Source organism: Nerophis ophidion, linkage group LG09 (assembly GCF_033978795.1).
Source record: "Nerophis ophidion isolate RoL-2023_Sa linkage group LG09, RoL_Noph_v1.0, whole genome shotgun sequence".
Classification (NCBI taxonomy): Eukaryota; Metazoa; Chordata; class Actinopteri; order Syngnathiformes; family Syngnathidae; genus Nerophis; species Nerophis ophidion.
Genome location: NC_084619.1, coordinates 42,630,731 through 42,654,630, shown reverse-complemented (window position 1 = coordinate 42,654,630; position 23,900 = coordinate 42,630,731). Strand labels below are relative to the sequence as shown.

The following is a 23,900-nucleotide window of genomic DNA, read 5'->3' as shown; positions in this document are numbered from 1 at the left end:
GCACACTTTGTATGTAGGATCACTGCATAGATGATCGTGTTGTGATGATGTCGTCATATTGTTGCAGGTATCCTCACATCTTGCTGAAGGAGAGAGTGAAGCTTTCTCAAAACTGGTGTGCTGGCGTGTGTAAAAGAGATACTCTTCTGAAATGGAAGACAAAGTATGTCATATTTTCAAAAATACAGTACACACGGTTCAAATTAAGTTCTTCAGTTCGTTATGTCAACAACTATTGTTTTGCTATCATTAATCAATAACTAAAAGGATTAGGAGCACTTTGAAAACAAATTATTTGCTATTTATTTTTCAACTACAGTGCATCTGGAAGATATTCACAGTGCTTAATTTGCCCACATTTTTTTATGTTACACAGCCTTTTCCATAATGGAATAAATTAATGTTTGTCTTCAAAATTGACAATGTGTATAAGGTTTTTAAGATCACAAATATTTATTAAAACAAAAACAAAAAATCCAAGGTCACAAGTATTCACAGACTTTGCTCAATACGTTGTTGATGCATATTTGCAGCAATTACAGCCTCAAGTCTTTTTGAACACGATTCCACAACCTTGGCACACTTTTCTTTGGCCAGTTTTGCCATTTCCTCTTTGCAGCATCTCTAAAGCTACCTCACGTTGGATGGGAAGTGTTGGTTGTCATTCAGGATGTGTCTGGAAAAATTGCTGATTTCATCTTTCCCTCTATCCTGAGAAGTCTTCATCATGCTGCAGGACTTGAGGCTTTAATTGCCGCCAAAGGTGCATCAACAGAGTATTGATCAAAGGCTGTGAATACTTATGGGTGGATTGATGTATGTTCACATCGTCATTATGTGGCATTGTCTGAAGAATCTTGAGAACAAAAAATGATTTCTTCCATCTTGGTTAAAGGCTGTAATAAAATTTGGAAAACGGTAAGTGCTGTAAATAGTTTCTGGATGCACTGTATGATATAAATTTGAGGTGTAGGCTGTTTATTTGTTTTGTGTTTACAGTAGTACCTTGGTTTTCTTCCGCCCCACTTTCCCATATGATTTGGTATTTAATATGAGTGTAAAATTTTTGTCCCTGCATGTAACGCTAAGCTGATAATAGTTATAGTCGGGAAGTAGGTCTTGCCATTAGGTGGAATTTTCCCGTCTTGTCTTTTGTTAAGTTGTACAAAGTTTATATTTTGTATCATACTTATTACTGCACTCCAGCTGTTTGTTTGTAACGTGCATTTTCCTTGTAGTTTTCATTACCAAATTCGTAGGTGTTGAAAGTGCCATCTAAAATTGCTAATGAGCAGCATGTTTATGGCATAGCCATTGTAAATTAACAATGATTCAGAGCTTTTTTTGTTTTTGTTAAATGAAGACTTACTTTTGACTTCTTTCTATCAGGCATACTTGCATTGATGGCATGAAAACTTAACATTACCTAGAACACTGCTACAAGCATGCATGTTTGCCTGCCAAGTCGGTATCGGGTCTGCAACCGGAAGTGATGTTACCTGCAAAAAAGATATCGAAGTGTGGCACCGATTAATTTTACCTTAATAAGTATTTGGCAATACCGATTTAATTGGGTGGCTGGGTATAAAAGTATCAAATTCAATACCTGACCCTATACGCCACCTAATCTTAGAGACAGCATACATCTCTCATAAGTAGGGATAGGCAGTATCGAAAACACTTCACATTACTTCCTCATTATCCACCAATGACAGTTATAACAAACAAGGTTGCGGTGAAAAAAACACACAATTACAACACAGAAATCGTTTTTTCCGCCTTCTTTATTTTGTGAATTGCTGCAATAATATGACAATTTGTTGTGAATTTTATTTTTTTATTGATGTATTACTTAGTTAACAATATTCAACTTATTTACTAGTCCGTTCAATTTGAGTGTCGCTCATTTCCATAAGAACAAAAAAGGTACTGTATAGTTTTTGTTTTTTTTTTTACAAATATTTGCATGTTTTATGTTTTTTAAAGTATGGGTTCAAGCACCGTTTTAACACGGCATCGTTTTCAAGTACAAGTACCGATTAAAATGATACCTATCCCTAGTCTTAAAAATAGGTGTTTTTCATATCTACCATTGCTTTCTCATAAATTATACTTGATCAAACCTTTTCTAACATTCTACACTACAAAATGTACTAGAATTTGTGTTATCAAATCAGATTAATATTGGTATCGCTCAATATGCAAGGCTTCAATATCAGTATCTTATAGAAAGCTAAAAAGTTGCATAGTTGGACACCTCTACACTGTGTACTATTTTATCTTTAACAAATTGTTTCTATCTTCTAACATTTTGAGCATTACTTTACTAATATTTTTCTGAAATATGTTTAGATTGTTGCCATGGTTGCAGCTGGATGGGGACACACTTTTCTTGTCTCAGGCTGCAGACATCAGAGCATATCGTCTGGAACAGAAGTGCAGGACTCTGCGTAAGCCAGTTGAAATATACTCAGGCCACCGGGCGGACGTCTGTAAATTTGTTGTGACCGACTCGCACTTGATCAGCGGTGGAAGGTAGTGATTACTTGTGTCAATAAGGTTCTTATTCAATCACCAGTGCTTTGGCTCTTTTGTTTATTTGTCTGCAATTTATGGCTGAAAAAAAAATCTAGCAGGCTGTTTTCTGCTGACAAAAGATTGGCTTCTGGAAATGAACACATTGTCTATGATATAACAATAATAAAAAGCAAACCATTCTCTCTCATTTAAAATATTACAAAAGCAAAGCTGCTATCCAATTGAACGTAAAATGAATTATTAAGTGCAGCAGTACCTCAACTTACGAGCACAATGTGTTTAATTACCAAGATCATAAGTCAAAAGACTCATATATCAGTAACATCATTACATGATGCCTTAGCTTTATTTATATAATTTTGGTGTTTTTTCACAGCCATAAAAACAGCTACGTTCTTACATTTGTTTGTAGTGTGAAACATGAATATTAAATTACAAAATACAAAAATTACAGTGTTATTTAGTTTAATGATTGTACTCACGTAAGAGAGTCCTATAATGCACAATTACTTTTCTGCATCCCTAGATTCATAAGTAGTGCATTTCCATTAGGTGACCTATCTCGCCAGTGTTTGCAAGCGTTATTGACTTCTGCACTGATGGAAAGCAGCCGACAGAACAGCATTACCTTCACGCTGTATTTATATTATTCACATGTGAATAATGCTGTATGATAGACTGTATTTAGATTATTCACTTGTAAAAAATACCCAAGTGTTTATTGTTTATTTTGAGCGAACTGTGGTGCTGAATTTCCCCCAGGGATCAATGAAGTACTTTCTAATCTTTATTCTATTCTACATAGGCAATCGGGAAGCAAAAGTGACTCTTTCAAAGTAAAACGTTTAAAAGTAAGACTCTCCGCATAAATATACATTGGAGAACAGATCACGCCAAATCTATTTGTGGCGGTCCAAATGTATTGTACAAATGAATAAATGTAGGGAAACTATTCAAATCTGTTTATTTGAACTTGAGATCAAATTATATCTAGGACAGCTTTTGGTTGAAAGTAATTGTAGGCCAACATTGCCCAAATCCGATTTTTTTTGAGAGATGATTTTTTTCCAACTTACTGTTTACACTTCAAGTAAAATGTTATTTTTATCAGACTCCAGTGTAAATGCGCACAGGCCCTAATGTGGCCTCGACGTCACTTGCAAGCACACTTCGATTAAGTGAAAACAAAGGAAGTTGACCGAGAGGAAGTCGCTACTACTACAAATTTTAATAAAAGTCGCAACACCTTTAAAAATGAGTTGTTTTTTGAAGTAAATGTAAATTAAAGTAATATAATGTATATAGTGCAACACATTTGGGAGGGTTGTCATTTTTTTATGACTGTTAAGTTTAGAAGACACAGACGTCAGCGTGCATCTACGTTAGCTTTATTTTTTAACTCACATGTAAGCAAATGTGCCAGAGCGTCAATTCCCGTCCTTCAAAAAGTGCTATTTCTTCTGAATCAAAATATATATTCATATATTATATTTAACCTATTATTTGCGCACTATTGACAAGTGATGCACCGAAAACGTGGTCTTTTTGGAGCACACGACCGACGTAGCTCGCCCAAAGCTGTCAAAAATTTTGCATTTGGCTCACATTTAGGTTTAGACTGAAGTCACAATTGAAAATATCAGATTCCAATTAGATTCTGGACTACATCCTGATTTGGCCTGAAAAGATCAGATTTAAAGCACTTCAGCGTGCTAAGACTGGCAAAAAAAAAAATCAGATCTGTGTCACTTGACGCAAAAAAAAATAAAAAATTGGTGTGCAGTGTAAACTAGGTCTAGAATTGTATTTAGATTTGCAGACTTGCTTTTTAGCAAACCTGTTCTCTCCCACCTAAACATTTGCATCAGTAAAGACCTGATCATGGTGGGATGTTTTAAACTCATTTCAATGAATTCTGCTATAGATGCTGTTGAAAATTATTGTCACTGTAAAATATGAGTATTAAAAAGATGAATGTGTCTGTCGGGAAGGGTACCTTTTAACATTTGAACCGATTGAACCGGACATATGGTACCGATTCCTGATTATATTTCATATTTCTGCTCGCAACGTAGTCATGTTGTTATTTTTTTGCCAAAACCAGATAACAGATTTTTTCTAATAACTCCCTTTTGTGTGTTTTAGCGATGGCAAGATTGTTGTCCACAATAGGAGGACTCACAATTCAACTCAGTTGTCAGGTCATCACCAGGAAATAAACTGTATTGACTCAAAAGATGGACTCATCATCAGTGGATCCAGAGATCAAACTACCCGGGTCATTATTATTACATTTTTACATATTAATGCCCATTGCATTACAGTCAACTATGCTATTCATCCCACTTGTATATAATGTCCACAATGTATTGTATCATGGGGCAATGACAATGTCATTCTTTTTGCAGGTCTGGTCATTGGCTTCTGACTGCCAAAAACAAGTAATCCCCTTGTATGACAGAGTGTGGTCTGTAGCAATCAATCCTGCACTGAGGTAAGACTTGCTCACTCACACAATATACCAGGGGTTCCCAAACTTCTTGCCCCCAAACGCCAAAGTGAACATGTACCAATGGGTTGCGGGCCAAACACAGCACTTTTAAGTAGGAGTGTCCTGATACAACTTTTTCATTTCCAATACGTTACCAATATTGGAACCTTAAGAATTGGTCGATACTGATATTGATCTAGTGCAATATCAGCAGGAATCATACATTTGAGTATTGTTTTTATTGTGTAGAATGTTAGAATATGTTTGATCAACTAAAATGAGTCAAACAGAGAACAATGGCATTTCTGAAAAACACGTACCTATTTATTATTAACCTTCTCCAATAGACTTATGCATTTTGCTTTTGGTGACACTTGTTGGCCATAATATTTCATGAATCTAAGCTTATAACGCAGCAGGTTGAATTTTGTGGACACTTTATTTTTTGTAAATATTAGCTCATTTGGAATTTGATGCCTGCAACATGTATCAAAAAGCTGTTTATTACTGCAGTGGTTCTCAAGAAGTAAAATACAGCACTATGTCATCAGTTTCTGATTTATTAAATTGTATAACAGTGCAAAATATTGTTAATTTTTAGTGGTCTTTATTGAACTATTTGGAAAAAAAGATATGAAAATAACTAAAAACTTGTTGAAAAACAAACAAGTGATTCAATTATAAATAAAGATTTCTACACATAGAAGTAATCATCAACTTAAAGTGCCCTCTTTGGGGATTGCAATAGAGATCCATCTGGATTCATGAACTTAATTCTATAAATTTCTTCACAAAAACTGAAATCTTTAACATCAATATATATGGTATATGTCCACAAAAAAATCTAGCTTTCAACACTGAATACTGCATTGTTGCATTTCTTTTCACAGTTTATGAACTTACACTCATGTATTATTATAGTATTATTCAATAAATGTATCTATAAAAGATTTTTGAATTGTTGCTGTTTTGAGAATATTTTTGAAAAATCTCACGTACCCCTTGGCATACATTCAAGTACCCCCAGGGTTACGCATACCCCCATTTGAGAACCACTGTATTACTGGATACTTTCTAATATGCCTTGGAGATTTTGTGTGTGTCACTAATATGCAACTATAGTTATTTGATACTTGTTTGTATTGGCAAATGTGCTGTTTTAGACTGCAATATTTTTTTAATGATTATTACATATGTCTAGCTTGTGTGTTATTTTGTGCTTAGCTGTTGTGTAACTGCTTGTAGCCTATGGCTTAGCATGTTTCCCTTTTGTAAATGACTTGACTACAAAAGAAAAAAAATAACTGTCCAGTTTTGCACAAGTAAACACTGCACGGCTGCTTGTATCAGAGATGTTACATACAAAGTGATAGCATTTGATACTTGTTTTTGTATTCAAAATCCTATATCAGTATTGGGTTGGGACACCTTAATTTTAAGTGTGAAACACAAATAACCTAAATGGAAATAATAAAGTTTTCACCCTTTGGCGAACCAAACAAAACAACTCAGCAGGCCGAATTTGGCCCACAACCCCCACTTTGGGAACCCATGCAATACAATAAAATAAAACGGTAAAGATAGGGAGAGTTTATCCAGAAAGTGTGTGGCTTCATTTAGTAGGGAAATGTTTATGTTGCATGTTTTGAATGTGAAAGCTCATTTCATTATCTTTTAACAAAATGTATTAACTTGCCAATGTACACATGTTTTAGTGTTTTCTGATGCACATGTATCTGAGCTTATGACCTCAAATGGTTCTAGGACCAAGCTCATCACTCAAAACACTTGTATCTCAAATCATCCTGCTTGAAGCCATTAGTTCCTCTACACGTGGGCACGGCCATTTTAAAGAGACGGGGCCCCCTACGTCACGTCCTGTTTACATCCTGTAGACATGGGCTCTGCCATTTCATTGAGCTTCAGCAGCTTGCGGCACTTTTGACGTCTTTTTTTCCACAATTGTCGTTTATACCAGGTGTAGATCACTTTAGGTCATCAGAAATGCTTTAAACGTGTCCAAACTCCCACAGTCTTGCTGTCTAGCTTCGGGTTGCTGGACAGCCACGTTGAACTAGCGTGTTAGTAGTTAGCTTTGATCTTGCGGCTTCTTCAGTTCGAGGATTTTGTAAGCAAAGGGGGCTTTGTTCTGCAGAAAGTCTTTAATTGTGATGACACCGAAAAAGATGCCACAGCGGACCTTTGTTACAGCGAAGGAGAAGGCGCTACCATGACTCAAGCCAATAAAGGATCACCTTACACTGCTAGTTTATATATATATATATATAAATATATAAATATACCTAATATATATCTATACAAATACTAGTATAAGAATGCAGGGTTGTACATAGTACCGCATCCCTACTGTTTACTCCTGCAGTATCTTGTAACAGACATTTCCACAATGTTTGATTGAGGTAATATATGCTAACAGTTGACAACTGTCATTTTTTTCATATTTATAATTGTGTTTACAAGAGGTGCAATGCTACAGGTAACCCGAGCTATAGTCCATGCCTGGTTTTAGGGCCACAGTTTTGCCTATATTTTGGTACGTTCTGTGGGGTCAGAGAATAACTTCTTTATCCTCTCAAAACATTTTTGTTTCTGTTTGTCATCACAAACATTTTGCAGTAGACAAAGTATAATTGGTGTACTGAGTACTATAGGACTTTTGGTTCAAGTTACTAAACAACACTTTTAAATGAGAAATTATAATTGTATTCTTTGATTACTTGTATACATCAGTGCATCTAACCGGTGCTTTGGCAAACAACAAGTGGTGACCCACATTGTGGAGTTTTTAAAACTCATATTCTGTATCTCTGCTATGAGGTGGCGACTTGTCTAGGTTGTACCCTGCCTTCTGCCCGATTGTAGCTGAGATAGGCACCAGCGCCCCCGCGACTCCCAAAGAGAATAAGCGGTAGAAAATGGATGGATGGATGAAATTCTGTATCTTATATTGAATGAGAATACATTGAAGTGAAGTTTGAATTCGAGGTACTGTAAAAAATGTGTACCAACACGTAAAACAATTTTATTGATTATTTCATTAACATGAAGGAAAAAAGAGCTAGGATTTTATGAGGGACGTGTATAACATTCAGCTGTGTCTCACCACCACACATTACAGCTGTCAAGTGAGAGCTTAAAGGGGAACAGCACTTTTTGGGGGGAATTTTGCCTATTGTTCACAATTATTATCAAAGACATGACGATGGATGTATTTTGTTTACGCATTCTAAATAGTAAATCAATTCGATCAAAAGTCTGCTTACACTGGAGCCTGTTGGAGCTGCTCTATTCTGCCTGTTAACCCCTTGGAAAAACCTCCAAACACCTCCATTAAGGTTTTATATACATGATGTAAATATATATGTAATGTAGTATCTGATACATTTATAATAACATTTAATATATGTATTTTGATAATTTTAAGCATATATTAAAGTTAAAAAGTCGAAGTCCCAACAATCGTCACACACACTGGGTGTGATGAAGTTTGTCCTCTGCATTTGACCCATCCCCATGTTCACTCCTTGGGAGGTGAAGGGAGCAGAGAGCAGCAGTGTGAGCCGTGCTCAGGAATCATTTTGGTGATTTAACTCCTGATATCAACCCTTTATGCTGAGTGCCAAGCAGGGAGGAAACGGGTCCCATTTTTATAGTCTTTGGTATGACTCGACCGGGGTTTGAACTCACAACCTTCCACTCTCAGGGTGGACACTCTACCGACTTGGCCACTGAGCTGGTTATGTGGCACATTAATTTCACAAACGCGTCACAACGTTCGCTTTTTTTTTTCAACATCACTGATTACTGCACATTGCAGAATTTCTGAGAGCCAATACACATAATAAAGCATCACTTACTGTACAAGGTCTGCAAAGATGCCGACTGGTTTTTACATTCAAATTCAAATTCAAATATAATCCTCATGAAGAAAAGAGGAGTGGAACCAAGTGTTTTTTCATGCCGTACTTGCCAAATTCTGGGTAAAAATTGGTTTTCAAAGTGTACTAACTTGTCAGATTATGTCCTCGTTCTACTATCCAGCTAAGAGGCATGATTTATGATCTAGAACAAAGTTTGACGAGGAAGCAGCTAATCAGTCGATCATGTTTACATTGGCACAAAAGGTCATAATCACGGCGCCGCTATAAATATTTAGTCTGCTTTAGCGCTTATAATAACAATATCACTAATACTTGGTTAATATTCAAGTCTCAAAATGTAAATGGAGTATTGTTGGCGCTTTTTGGATGGTTACTTTACTTTATGAGCAAAATAGAGACCCTTCTTCTGGCTCATTGATGAGTTAGAATCCATCCATCCATCCATGCATCCATCCATTTTTCTACCGCTTATTCCCTTTGGGGTCGCGGGGGGGTGCTGGTGCCTATCTCAGCTACAATCGGGCGGAAGGCGGGGTACACCCTGGACCAATTTTCCCTCCAATTTTTCATATGTGTGAGCAAACGCCAAAACTCCTTGAGCATTTAGTGGCGCACATGTGAGCGACGACAGACGTGCACATTTTTATGCGCTTATCTTTTTATACGATTTTGTGCGCGGCCTGGATTTGACATGCGCAGAGGACGCGTGAGCACTGTGCAATTGCACAGGCGCGTACCTCCGAGGGAATGTTACTCGCCTGGACAAGTCGTCACCTCATTGCAGGGCCAAGGGCACAGATAGACAGACAACATTCAATCAATCAATCAATCAATCAATCAATGTTTACTTATATAGCCCTAAATCACTAGTGTCTCAAATGGCTGCACAAACCACAACACAAACCACTACGACATCCTCGGTAGGCCCACATAAGGGCATGGAAAACTCACATTCACATTCACACACTAGGGCCAATTTAGTGTTGTCAATCAACCTATCCCCAGGTGCATGTTTTTGGAGGTGGGAGGAAGCCGTAGTACCCGGAGGGAACCCACGCAGTCACGGAGAGAACATGCAAACCCCACACAGAAAGATCCCGAGCTTGGGATTGAACCCAAAGCTACTACTTAGGACCTTCGTATTGTGAGGCAGACGCATTAACCCCTGGTTCACCGTGCTGCCCTGAGTTAGAATGCATTAAAAAAAAAAAAAAAATCCGTCATGTCTTTCATAATGATTGTGAAAATTCCAAAAAAAGTGTACTTCCCCTTTAAAGACAAACAACAAACATTCGGCCTACACTATAAAAGTGGTGTGTTACCTCCAGTTTGACTGCACTGAACACAGAAAAACTCTCATAAAAGTAACTTAAACCAATATCAGGCTAAACAATTACTGTGTCCATGATCGAAAAGAAATATTAGCAGAAGTAAAAGGGTGACTTACCATACTGAATGTTTAGTTAAAGGTGAATATCACACGATATATGCACTTGTTTGCATTATTATCTGTACTTGCTTTTGTGTGATTTATTGCTGACTTATGTACTTGCTTAAGTTGTTGTAGTGAACGCTTACAGGACTGCAAGTCGAGTATTTAGTAAGAGTTTATAATTATATTGTCTATTAAGAAAAAAGTATGAATGCATAATAAATCAGATTGTTAAATCGGTTTTGTTATATAACCGATTGATTTAATGTAAAAAAATATATGAAAAGGGGACCTTGGAAAAATAGATGCATCTTAAATCACATTGCAACATTGAGGAGATGAATTATTTTCCAAAATCGTTCAGCCCTATTATCATAATGTCATAATTCCTCATATCGGCCCAACAATTATCTTATTATTTTATTTATCTACGTTGGATTGTTATGCACAACATGTTATTTTTTCTGTATAACTTACATGTTTCAACCATTAACTTATAACATAATCCGCACGATTGTAGCTGAGATAGGCAGCAGCGCCCCCCGTGACCCCAAAGGGAATAAGCAGTAGGAAATGGATGGATAATTGCTGGAGTATAGTTTTGGACTGAACTGTACAAAGATACATGACCTGGTCTAAAGTACACATTGCTTTATTATTAATCCAATTTGATACAAAGAAATTAGAAATCTGGTGTATCAATAAGCCAGTATTGCGATCTTTCCTGTCTGGTCTAGACTTTGGAGCAGCTCTTCAAGATGGAGGGAAGCAAGCAGATAATCCGCATCATTAATCCATCCAATTTGCTGGTTGAAATAGCAGACAAGACCTAAGCCTTCCACCCCCACCAAATGGAAAGTGGTTTGCGCTTGTCACTGACCAACGACCTGTGTAATTTTAACTCTTTCAAAGCAGGTGCTGAGAAACTTGATGAAACCCTGTTTCCTAAACACTTTGTCTTTGTGCTTGAACTATTTGCACACAGAAAGGGAAGGACACCATTCACGACACCAAGTATACAAACATGAAATGCTGAGTGCACTTGAATCTAAATAGGCCATTTAACAATTTATTTGGTTAAAACAATAAACTGTTTGTACAAACCTCGTTTCCATATGCGTTGGGAAATTGTGTTGGATATAAATATAAACAGAATACAATGATTTGCAAATCCTTTTCAAGCCATATTCAATTGAATGCACTACAAAGACAAGATATTTGATGTTTAATCTCATAAACTTTATTTTTTTTTTGAAAATAATAATTAACTTAGAATTTCATGTCTGCAACACGCGCCAAAGTAGTTGGGAAAGGGCATGTTCACCACTGCGTTACATAACATGTTCTTTAAAAAACACTCAATAAACGTTTGGGAACTGAGGAAACTAATTGTTGAAGCTTCGAAAGTGGAATTACTTCCCATTCTTGTTTAATGTAGAGCTTCAGTCGTTCAACAGTCCGGGGTCTCCGCTGTCGTATTTTACGCTTCATAATGCGCCACACATTTTCGATGGGAGACAGGTCTGTACTGCAGGCGGGCCAGGAAAGTACCCTCACTCTTTTTTTACGAAGCCACGCTGTTGTAACACGTGCTGAATGTGGGTTGGCATTGTCTTGCTGAAATAAGCAGGAGTGTCCATGAAAAAGACGGCGCTTAGATGGCAGCATATGTTGTTCCAAAACCTGTATGTACCTTTTAGCATTAATGATGCCTTCACAAATGTGTAAGTTACCCATGCCTTGGGCACTAATGCACCCCCATACCATCACAGATACTGGCTTTTGAACTTTGCGTCGATAACAGTCTGGATGGTTCGCTTCCCCTTTGGTCCGGATGACACAATGTTGAATATTTCCAAAAATAATTTGAAATGTGGAGTCGTCAGACTACAGAACAGTTTTCCACTTTGCATCAGTCCACCTTAGATGATCTCGGGCCCAGCGAAGCCGGCGGCGTTTCTGGATGTTGTTGATAAATGGCTTTCGCTTTGCAGAGTAAAGCTTTAACTTGCACTTACAGATGTAGCAACAAACTGTATTTAGTGACAGGGGTTTTCTGAAGTGTTCCTGAGCCGATGTGGTGATATCCTTTAGAGATTGATGTCAGTTTTTGATACAGTGTCATCTGAGGGATCGAAGGTCACGGTCATTCAATGTTGGTTTCCGGCCATGCCGCTTACGTGGAGTGATTTCTCCAGATTCTCTGAACCTTTTGATGATACTATGGACCGTAGATGTTGAAATCCCTAAATTTCTTGCAATTGCACTTAGAGAGACATTGTTCTTAAAACTGTTTGACTAATTGCTCACACAGTTGTGGACAGAGGGGTGTACCTCGCCCCATCCTTTCTTGTGAAAGACTGAGCATTTTTTGGGAAGTTGTTTTTATACCCAATCATGGCACCCACCTGTTCCCAATTAGCCTGTACACCTGTAGGATGTTCCAAATAAGTGTTTTATGAGCATTCCTCAACTTTATCAGTATTTATTGCCACCTTTCCCAACTTCTTTGTCACGTGTTGCTGGCATCAAATTCTAAAGTTAATGATTACTTGCAAAAAAAAAATGTTTATCAGTTTGAACTTTAAGTATGTTGTCTTTGTAGCATAATTAACTGAATATGGGTTGAAAATGATTTGCAAATCATAGTATTCCGTTTATATTTACATCCAACACAATTTCCCAACTCATACGGAAACGGGGTTCATAATACAGAGTTGTTCTTCTTAATTGTATGCCTTCAAAACAAGTTATCAAGACATATGCAAGTTTTATTAGCTGTCTAATCAGCATCTCTATACTGCACCTGTCAAAGGACTTAAATAACTACCGTATTTTTCGGACTATAAGTCACAGTTTTTTTCATAGTTTGGCCGGGGGTGCGGCTTATACTCAGGAGCGACTTATGTGTGAAATTATTAACACATTACAGTAAAATATCAAATAATATTATTTAGCTCATTCATGTAAGGGACTAGACATATAAGATTTCATGGGATTTAGTGATTAGGAGTGACAGATTGTTTGGTAAACGTATAGCATGTTCTTAAAGTTATAGTTATTTGTATGACTCTTACCATAATGTTACGTTAACATACCAGGCACTTTGTCAGTTGGTTATTTATGCGTCATATAACGTACACTTATTCAGCCTGTTGTCCACTATTCTTTATTTTAAATTGCCTTTCTAATGTCTAAAAAATGCGACTTATACTCCAGTGCAACTTATATATGTTTTTTTCCTTCTTTATAATGCATTTTCGGCAGGTGCGACTTATACTCCGGAGCGACTTATACTCCGAAAAATACGGTACTCACTAAAATAAGGTACATACATAGGGTGTGAGTTTTCTTTGCCCTTTTGTGGGTTCTTCCGAGGATGTTGTAGTCGTAATGATTTGTGCAGTCCTTTGAGACATTTGTGATTTGGGGCTATATAAATAAACATTGATTGATTGATTGAAAGATAACCAGGCTATTTTTGGCTTGATTTTACCTTTTACAACCAAAGGCGACATCAAATCCGTCTGGTTGTCCTGTGTGGTAATAGTGGAATTTTACAGACAGTTGGTTCCAAAACAGGTTGAGGCCAACAATTGCAAATATTACGGTAAACTCTTCATGTCAGTGTGGAACGCTGACTACGTCCGAGTCATCACTCTGTGTCAGATTTATGAAGATATATTAAGTTTGCACCTTAGTGGTACTAGTCTAAAAACAGCAACCATCATCCTAATTTGAAAACAAATCACCTCTAGCTGTCAGTAGATTAAAGGATATATTCATGCTGTGTCCGTTATTTTTTTCAGTCCTTTTTTTTTTTCGGTTTAGGATTAGACTATCATTTCCTCATCGTATGTCTTCCTCCATGTTTTTCTTTTTGTGTTCCGATTGTTGCTATGGTGGTTGCTATGTTTCTTCTTCTTTCACTTTACATTCCCCCGACGGCAAATGCTGCCAATGCATGTGAGATGATCCACGTCATCACATCAAGGCTACAGACAAAACATCCTGAGGCTTTTTTCATCATTTCTGGGGACTTCAATCATGTTACTTTGGACTCAACGTTAGCTGCTTTTTACCAGGCTGTGGACTGTCCCACGAGAAACAACAGGACAATTGACCTACTGTATTCTAATGTCAGGGATGCATACAACGTCACACCCCCCCCCCCCCACTAGGGAAGTCTGACCACAATCTTGTTCATTTGCGGCCAAAATACACCCCCATGGTCCAAAGACAGCCTGTTAACACTTGCTATGTGAGGAAGTGGTCCCCTGAATTGGAAGATGCCCTCAGAGACTGCTACGACACCACAGACTGGGACGTGCTGCTTCCACAGGGTGAGGACATTGATAGGCTGACTCACTGTCTCACAGATTACCTCAACTTCTGCGTGGACGTGATCTGCCCTGCTAAGACTGTTCGGTGCTACCCTAATAACAAACCCTGGGTAACACAAGAAGTTAAAGCTGTCCTCAACAAAAAGAAAGCTGCCTTCAGGAGTGGAGACAGGGAGGCAATGAGAGCAGCACAGCGGGAGGTGAAACGACGCGTGAGGGAGGCTAAGGACAGCTACAGGAAGAAACTGGAGCAGAAGCTGCAGCAGAACAACATGAGGGAGGTCTGGGAAGGTGTGAAAACCATCACAGGCCACAAGACAAAGACCAGAGCTGTTGTGGGGACAATAGAGAGGGCCAATGAGATGAATAACTTCTTCCACCGGTTTAACCAGCCCGTGTCCTCTCCATCCCCCACTACCCATCACAGCCACCCCCTCTTCAATCAATCAATCAATCAATGTTTACTTATATAGCCCTAAATCACTAGTGTCTCAAAGTCACATCTTAAGTGCACAGGAAGCCAGTGCAGGTGAGCCAGTACAGGCGTAATGTGATCAAACTTTCTTGTTCTTGTCAAAAGTCTAGCAGCCGCATTTTGTACCAACTGTAATCTTTTAATGCTAGACATGGGGAGACCCGAAAATAATACGTTACAGTAGTCGAGGCGAGACGTAACAAACGCATGGATAATGATCTCAGCGTCTTTAGTGGACAGAATGGAGCAAATTTTAGCGATATTACGGAGATGAAAGAAGGCCGTTTTAGTAACGCTTTTAATGTGTGCCTCAAAGGACAGAGTTGGGTCGAAGATAATACCCAGATTCTTTACCGTGTCGCCTTGTTTAATTGTTTGGTTGTCAAATGTTAGAGTAGTATTATTAAATAGAGTTCGGTGTCTAGCAGGACCGATAATCAGCATTTCCGTTTTTTTGGCGTTGAGTTGCAAAAAGTTAGCGGACATCCATTGTTTAATTTCATTAAGACACGCCTCCAGCTGACTACAATCCGGCGTGTTGGTCAGCTTTAGGGGCATGTAGAGTTGGGCGTCATCAGCATAACAGTGAAAGCTAACACCGTATTTGCGTATGATGTCACCTAGCGGCAGCATGTAGATGTTGAAGAGTGCAGGGCCAAGGACCGAACCCTGGGGAACTCCACACGTTACCTTAACGTAGTCCGAGGTCACATTGTTATGGGAGACACACTGCATCCTATCAGTAAGATAAGAGTTAAACCAAGACAAGGCTAAGTCTGACATACCAATTCGTGTATTGATACGTTCTAATAAAATATTATGATTGACAGTATCGAAAGCAGCGCTAAGATCGAGGAGCAGCAACATAGATGACGCATCAGAATCCATCGTTAGCAATAGATCATTAGTCATTTTTGCGAGGGCTGTCTCCGTGGAGTGATTTGCCCTGAAACCGGATTGAAAGGTTTCACATAGATTGTTAGGCGCTAAGTGTTCATTTAACTGCTCCGCAACAATTTTTTCGAGGATTTTTGAAATAAAGGGAAGGTGAGACACCGGTCGGTAGTTTACCATGAGGTCAGGATCGAGGTTAGGTCTTTTAAGATCTAACCTTCTTTTAAGATCTCTTCTGCTCCCCTCAACGAACCTCCCCCCCAGCCTTGGCAGCACCCCCCTCCACCACCTCTACGCAGACATTAGTCATCTCTGCGGACCAGGTCAGAGGTCAACTGAGGAAGCTACAGCCAAGGAAAGCAGCAGGCCCAGACAAGCTGTGCCCCCGACTCCTGAAGACCTGTGCTGCAGAACTGGGTGAACCACTTCAAAGGATCTTCAACCTCAGCCTGCAGCTGGGAAGAGTGCCCACCCTCTGGAAGACGTCATGCATCGTTCCAGTTCCCAAAAAGAACTGCCCCAGTGAGCTGAATGACTACAGACCAGTGGCGCTCACCTCTCATCTAATGAAGACATTGGAGCGGCTCTTTCTCAGCCTCCTCAGACCACAGGTGCAACATGCCCAGGACAGCCTGCAATTTGCGTACCAGGCAGGCGTTGGTGTGGAGGATGCTATCCTTTACCTGCTGCATCGAGCCCACTCACATCTGGATAAGGGAAATGGCACTGTGGGGATCCTGTTCCTGGACTCCTCGAGTGCCTTTAATACCATCCAGCCCCGCCTCCTTCAGGACAAGCTCTACAAAATGCGAGTGGACCCCTGCCTGGTTGCCTGGATTTTGAACTACCTCACCGACAGGCCACAGTACGTCAGACTGAAGGACATCACGTCTGACACTGTGATCAGCAGCACCGGAGCACCGCAGGGAACGGTGCTGGCCCCTCTTCTCTTCACCCTGTACACCGCTGACTTCTGCTACAACTCAGAGCTGTGACACATCCAGAAGTACGCGGATGACACAGCCATCGTCGGGTGCATCAGGGACGGCAGAGAGGAGGAGTTTTGGAATCTGGTGAGGGACTTTGTTGTCTGGTGCCACACGAACCTCTTGCAGCTCAATCCATCAAAGACCAAGGAGCTGGTCATTGACTTTGGGAGGTCGAGTCCACGGTCACAACCTATTGTGATCGAGGGAGTTGAGGTACAGACCGTGGACTCATTAAAGTACCTCGGGGTTTGGGTGGACAATAAGCTGGACTGAACTGTTAACACGGACCATCAGTACAAGAAAGGACAGAGCAGGCTGTACTTCCTCAGGAGACTGCACTCCTTCAACATCTGCAAAAAACTCCTGTGGATGTACTACCAGTCTGTGGTTGCCAGTGTTCTGTTCTACATGCTAGTGTGCTGGGGGGGCAGTACATCTAAGAAGGACAGCTCCAGACTTGAGAAACTGATCAGGCGGGCCGGTTCTACAATCGGAATGAAACTGGACACACTGGTGACCGCGGCAGAGAAGAGGACTGTTGACAAACTAGTGAGCATCCTGGATGATGCCAGTCACCCTCTGCATAGCGTTATCAGTAGCCAGAGGAGCCTTTTCAGTTCTAGACTGCTTCATCCCGAGTGCAGGACTAATAGACTCAAAAACTCCTTTGTCCCACACGCCATTAGACTGTACAACTCCTCTCTGTGGCGGGGGGTACTAGGATGACTGGGGATGCAAAACAATAACAGTGCAATACGTTTTCATAACATGGTCACTACTGCCTACTTTGTCTTGTTATATTCTTATTTTACTGTTATATTTTTATTCCCATTGTTGCTTTTTAGTTTTTATTCTTATTGTAATATTTCTCTATTTTGTTTCCATTTAAACCCCCATTATTTACTTTTTACTTTTATTTAAATTGATCTCAACTCTGTACACTGCTGCTGGAATTTTAATTTTCCTGAAGGTATCAATTAAGTACTATCTATCTATCTATCTATCTATCTATCTATCTATCTATCTATCTATCTATCTATCTATCTATCTATCTATCTATCTATCTATCTATCTATCTATCTATCTATCTATCTATCTATCTATCTATCTATCTATCTATCTATCTATCTATCTACTTTGTTTGATCATTTCAGGCCTAAAGGAATAGAGTCTAGATCAGTGGTGGAACAAAATGGTTGTGTATACAGTATGTGTAGTGTGCTAAGATGATCTCAATACAGCATAAATCAACCCCTTAATTTGTATACAGTATATTGATGTATGGAGTATATGGCAGAAAATATCCTCTTCAGATTAAAAAAATATTCAACACAGATTTAGACAGTCATCAACACTATTTAGGAGAAATAGGCCTTTTCCGTACAATCTACTAATTCAACTCAGAAAATAAGGGAGCAAAAACAAGTGTTGCAGGTCTGTTGAGTGTATGCAGAGAATGTTGTCTCCAATACTGTCATTGCCAGTATGTGTCTCTGTAGCTTCTTTCACACAGTGTTTTAATATAATGTTAATAGACTAGCTACTCAGAATAAAATACATGGACATTGGGGCTTCCCTCTCTGTGTTTGGAAGGAGTATGGCCTCCAATGGGGTTAAACCATGTGTAAAATGGAAATGCAGCATGGTGTTCTTGAGCTGGGGGAGCTTGTGGGTACTTCAGGATGTCAATCATTACAGCAAAGTGTGTTATTAATGCTTGCCTTGCTGACTGTGTTTCCAACTCTCAACATCATTAAGCAGATCCTCCTTTGGAATTCTTGGCTGCTCCCTCACCTTTCTCACAATCATCCTAACCACACCAAATTAAATCCTGTAGTAAGCTCTCGAGCGAGTACAGGGTTTCCTCTAAAGTACCAAGATATCGGTAGCAGTGGGAGCATGGTTAGGGGGTGCGGTCACCATGACCTCATCATATAATTAAAAAAAATTGCTATAATGTATGATTTTTTTCAAAAAGCCTCAAAAAGTATACATACATTTAAATCAATTATGTTATTATTAATTAGTATTAATAGTAACATTAATTATATTTTTTATTCTACAGGTGCTGGTCATATTCTTAGAATATCATGAAAAAGTTGATTTATTTCATTAATTCCATTTAAAAAGTCAAACTTGTGGAATGTATACATTCATTCCAAACAGACTGATACATTTCAAGTGTTTTTTGCCAAAAAGGAGATGATTATAGCTGACAACCAATGAAAACCCTAAATTCAACATCTCAGAAAATTAGAATATGGTGAAAAGGTCAGATATTGAAGACACCTGGTGCCACACTCTAATTAGCTAACTAACTCAAAACACCTGGAAAAGCCTTTAAATGGTCTCTCGTTTTGATTCTGTATGACACACAATCATGGGGAAGACTGCTGACTTGACAACTGTCCAAAAGATGACCATTGATACTTTAAAGAAAGAGGGCAAGACACAAAAGGTCATTGCCAAAGAGGTTGGATGTTCCCAGAGCTCTGTGTCCAAGCACATTAATAGAGAGGCGAAGGGAAGACAAAGATGTGGTAGAAAAAAGTGTACAAGCAAGAGGGATAACCGCGCTCTGGAGAGGATTGTCAAACAAAACCGATTCAAAAATGTGGGGGAGATCCACAAAGAGTGGACTGCAGCTGGATTCAGTGCTTCAAGAACCACCACGCACCGACGTATGCAAGATATGGGCTTCAGCTGTCGCATTCCTTGTGTAAAGCCACTCTTGAATAAGAGACAACGTCAAAAGTGTCTCGCCTGAGCTCAAGACAAAAAGGACTGGTCTGCTGCTGAGTGGTCCAAAGTTATGTTTTCAGATGAAGTACATTTTGTATCTCCTTTGGAAATCAAGGTCCCAGAGTCTGGAGGAAGACAGGAGAGGCACAGAATCCACGTTGCCTGAAGTCCAGTGTCAAATTTCCACAATCGGTAATGGTCTGGGGTGCCATGTCATCTGCTGGTGTTGGTCCACTGTGTTTCCTGAGGTCTAGGGTCAATGCAGCAGTCTACCAGGAAGTTTCAGAACACTCTATGCTGCCTGCCGCGGACCAATTTTATGGAGGTGAAGATTTCATTTTCCAACATGACTTGGCACCTGCACACAGTGCCAAATCTACCAGTACCTGGTTTAAGGACCATGGTATCCCTGTTCTTGATTGGCCTGCAAACTCACCTAACCTTAACCCCATAGAAAACCTATGGGGTATTGTGAAGCGGAAGATGCGAGATGCCAGACCCAACAATGCTGAAGAGCTGAAGGCCACTATTAAAGCAACCTGGTCTCTCATAACACCCGAGGAGTGCAACAGACTGGTCGACTCCATACCACGCCGTATTGCTGCAGCAATTCAGGCAAAAGGAGCTGCAACTAAGTATTGATTGCCGTACATGCTGAAACTTTCCATGTTCATACTTTTCAGTTGGCCCACATTTCTAACAAATATTTTTTGGTACTAGTCGTAACTAATATTCAAATTTTTTGAGATACTGAATTTGGGATTTTCAGTAATTGTCAGTACTAATCATCAAAATTTAAAGAAATAAACATTTCAAATACATCACTGTGTGTAATGAATTGATATAATATGTAAGTTTCACATTCTGAATATAATTACTGAAATAAATCAACTTGTTCATGATATTCTAATAATATGAACAGCACCTGTATATCGTTATGCTATATTTTCAATTGTACTTTGTTGTGAATTGTTTAAATGTTAAAGACTTTTAGTGACGTTTTCTTTATGAAAAACAACTTGCAAGAAATCTAGCATCTTTTTCTGGTGTTACAATATGTACTCGTGTTAAGAGACTCTACTTCTGTCCCTCGATGCCCCCGACAAAACGCGATCTGCAACGTGCTTGATGTCACACTTGCTTGGAGCTGCTGCTTCAGTTGGACTTCCTCTCCTAAACACCGCCAATGTCTCATTAAAATTTGCACTTTTGTAGATGGCTGTCCACGGTTATATCTGCAATATATAAAAGTTGAGTCCACATTGCAGACATGCTGACTACGCTCCAGACTATCCTGTGCATCTTGTTTACTTCATCACAAAGTCATCAGGTTTCGGCAGTGGTTTTTCCGGTGATCAAGGTCTTTTTGCAGCCACATTTTTGGTGCTTCTCGACTCAATAGTGCGCAAACAATCGGCTATATGCACTATATTGCCAAAAGTATTTGGCAACCTGTCTAAATGATCAGAATCAGGTGTCCTAAACACTTGGCCCGACCACAGGTGTATAAAATCAAGCACTCAGGCATGGAGACTGTTTCTACAAACATTTGTGAAAGAATGGGCCGCTCTCAGGAGCTCAGTGATTTCCAGTGTGGAACTGTCTTAGAATGCCACCTGTGCAACAAATCCAGTCGTGAAATTTCCTCGCTCCTAAATTTTCCATAGTCAACTGTCGGCTTTATTATAAGAAAATTAGGGCTGCAAAAACTAATAGATTAAAATCGATTATAAAAAATAGTTGGCGATTAATTTAGTCATGGATTCTTTGGATGTATGCAATGCGTATGCTCACGGTACGTATCTTTTTTAAGTCCATAGTCCGAGTATATTGATCCGTTGTGTCCGTCTTTGTGTGTCTTTAATCTTTTGTTAACGAGGAGATTTTTTTCTGGAAGCGCTGCAGCAACTGTTGTGTATTAACTTTCAGAGTGTTAGGAACTTTTTGGATGGTGCTGTGACTTCATTTTCTGTGTTGTTTTGAGTCGCAACAGGCATTCATTCATAAGTTCAGCTTTTTTGTGAGTAACGTTCTCTTTGTTGCAACGCGGGGTTGATGATGTGTCTACGGCACATTTGACTCCGTTTTGAGAGAGAAAACACACGTATAAACGTAACGGACAAAAATATCTCAGGTTGGTTTCATAATAGATCAATGTAGCCCAATAAAGCTATATAAATATATTTCGACTTGAGTGACGCTTTAGTATAACTAAACATTATGAAGGTGCTGGAATATTTCATGCTATTATTCAGAGGTACCCTAAAGTGAATCCTTTATTATTCAGAACAGAAACATGTACTATATCTGATCCAGTTTTGATCTGAGTTACAGTTCTGTGTTATTATTGGTGTACTCTGAAACTCCAATGTCCATTTATTTAATGTAGCTGTTTTTTTTTTGTGTGATGGCGTATTTGTCTTTTACTTCAGAAATTATTAATTAAATCAACTGGGTATGTATTGAGTTACATGTAAATGATGCTACTATGTACGTTCATAATATGGTTTCTCTCATTTTAGAAAGAAACAAGGCAGCATTAGAGACTTGGTACAAAGGAAGGTGTGCACACCACAGACTGATGCTATCCTGAACATGTTGCTAACTCACATGAGGCGACAATCAATGGTGGAGGATGACGGTTTTAGACAAATGATTCACATCCTCAACCCTGATTACATTCTTCCCTCGAGGAACCATCTTACCAAACTGATGGAGAGGAAGTACGAGCGGACATTCCATGTAGTGTAGACTGACATAAAAGCCACCCAGAGCAAAATTGCTCTCACTACTGATGTGTGGACAAGTGTAGCCTACCTTGGCAATACATGCCACTACATTGGAGAGGACGTCAATCTACCCTACGACCATGCTACTGGAGGAAAGACATTCAGCATCCAACATTGCAGAATGGTTGGAATAGGTAGTAGCCAGGTTTGAAATTCCCCTATTGTGCAGGACAATGGTGCACTTTATAAAAAAAAAATACCTTTTTGTAACACTTGCCTTGTTTTATTTGGCAAGTCGAAAGGACATGGGGCCAGAACAATTTCCCTTGTGGATCATTAAAGTTTAAGTACCGTATTTCCTTGAATTGCCGCAGGGCATATAGTATGTGACTGCCTTGAATTACTGCCGCGTCAAACTCGGTTCGCAAAATAATTAGCGCATGCTTAGTTTTGCCGCCTGGTCAAACTCGTGACGTCACGAGTGACATTTCCCCTGTCATCATTTTAAAAATAGAGGAGGCTGCTTTCAATACCGGTAATTTGAAATTGAATAAAGGGAAGAAGATTAAGAGCTATTCTGTAGGATTTAAGGTCCAAGCTTACATCACACTCCAATTTTTACTGCACACCTTTGGTAAGTGCCGGAGTGAGAATAGGTTTTAAATTAATTAGCGCATGCTTACTTTTACCACATGCCTTTGGTAAGCGCAGGAGTGAGAAGAGGTTTTAAATTAATTAGCGCCCCGGCGCCAATTCAAGGAAATACGGTATGCTGTTTTTTAAAATAAAGTATTGAAAAGGATAGAAATGTAGTTTGTCTCTTTTATCCAATTATTAATTGAAGTAATAATTAACAGATTAATTGATTATCAAATTAATCGTGAGTTGCAGCCTTAAAGAAAATGGAAGACTTTGGGGACAACAGCAACTCAGCCACAAAGTGATAGACCACATAAACTGACATAGAGAGGGCAGTGGAAGCTGAAGCGCATAGTGCGAAGAGGTCGCCGACTTTCTGCACAGTCAGTTGCTACAGAGCTCCAAACTTCATGTTACCTTCCAATTAGCCCATGTACAGTACACAGAGAGCTTCATGTAATGGGTTTCCATGGCCGAGCAGCTGAATCCAAGCCATACATCACCATGTCCAATGTAAAGCGTCGGATGCAGTTGTGAAGCATGTCACCAATGTGAAGTGAAGTGAAGACGCTTTCTCTGGAGTGATGAATCACGTTTTTCCATCTGGCGACCTGATGGACGAGTCTGGGTTTGGAGGAGGCCAGGAGAATGGTACATTTCGGACTGCATTGTGCCGAGTGTGAAATTTGGTCGAAGAGGAATTATGGTGTGGGGTTGTTTTTCAGG

General features: G+C 39.3%; 1 protein-coding gene across 7 annotated transcripts in view; it reads left to right on the top strand.

The window, feature by feature from the left end:
• Nucleotides 1–23,900, top strand: part of fbxw4 (F-box and WD repeat domain containing 4) — a 184,918-nt gene that overhangs the window by 596 nt on the left and 160,422 nt on the right. For 6 of the 7 annotated variants that reach the window (XM_061911017.1, XM_061911021.1, XM_061911019.1 and 3 more), the window contains exons 2-5: nucleotides 68–163; nucleotides 2,353–2,535; nucleotides 4,684–4,816; nucleotides 4,947–5,032. In XM_061911017.1, the coding sequence (XP_061767001.1) occupies nucleotides 68–163; nucleotides 2,353–2,535; nucleotides 4,684–4,816; nucleotides 4,947–5,032 (498 nt within the window). The remainder of the gene's footprint in view (nucleotides 1–67; nucleotides 164–2,352; nucleotides 2,536–4,683; nucleotides 4,817–4,946; nucleotides 5,033–23,900) is intronic. The other variant, XM_061911022.1, reaches the window with a different exon arrangement.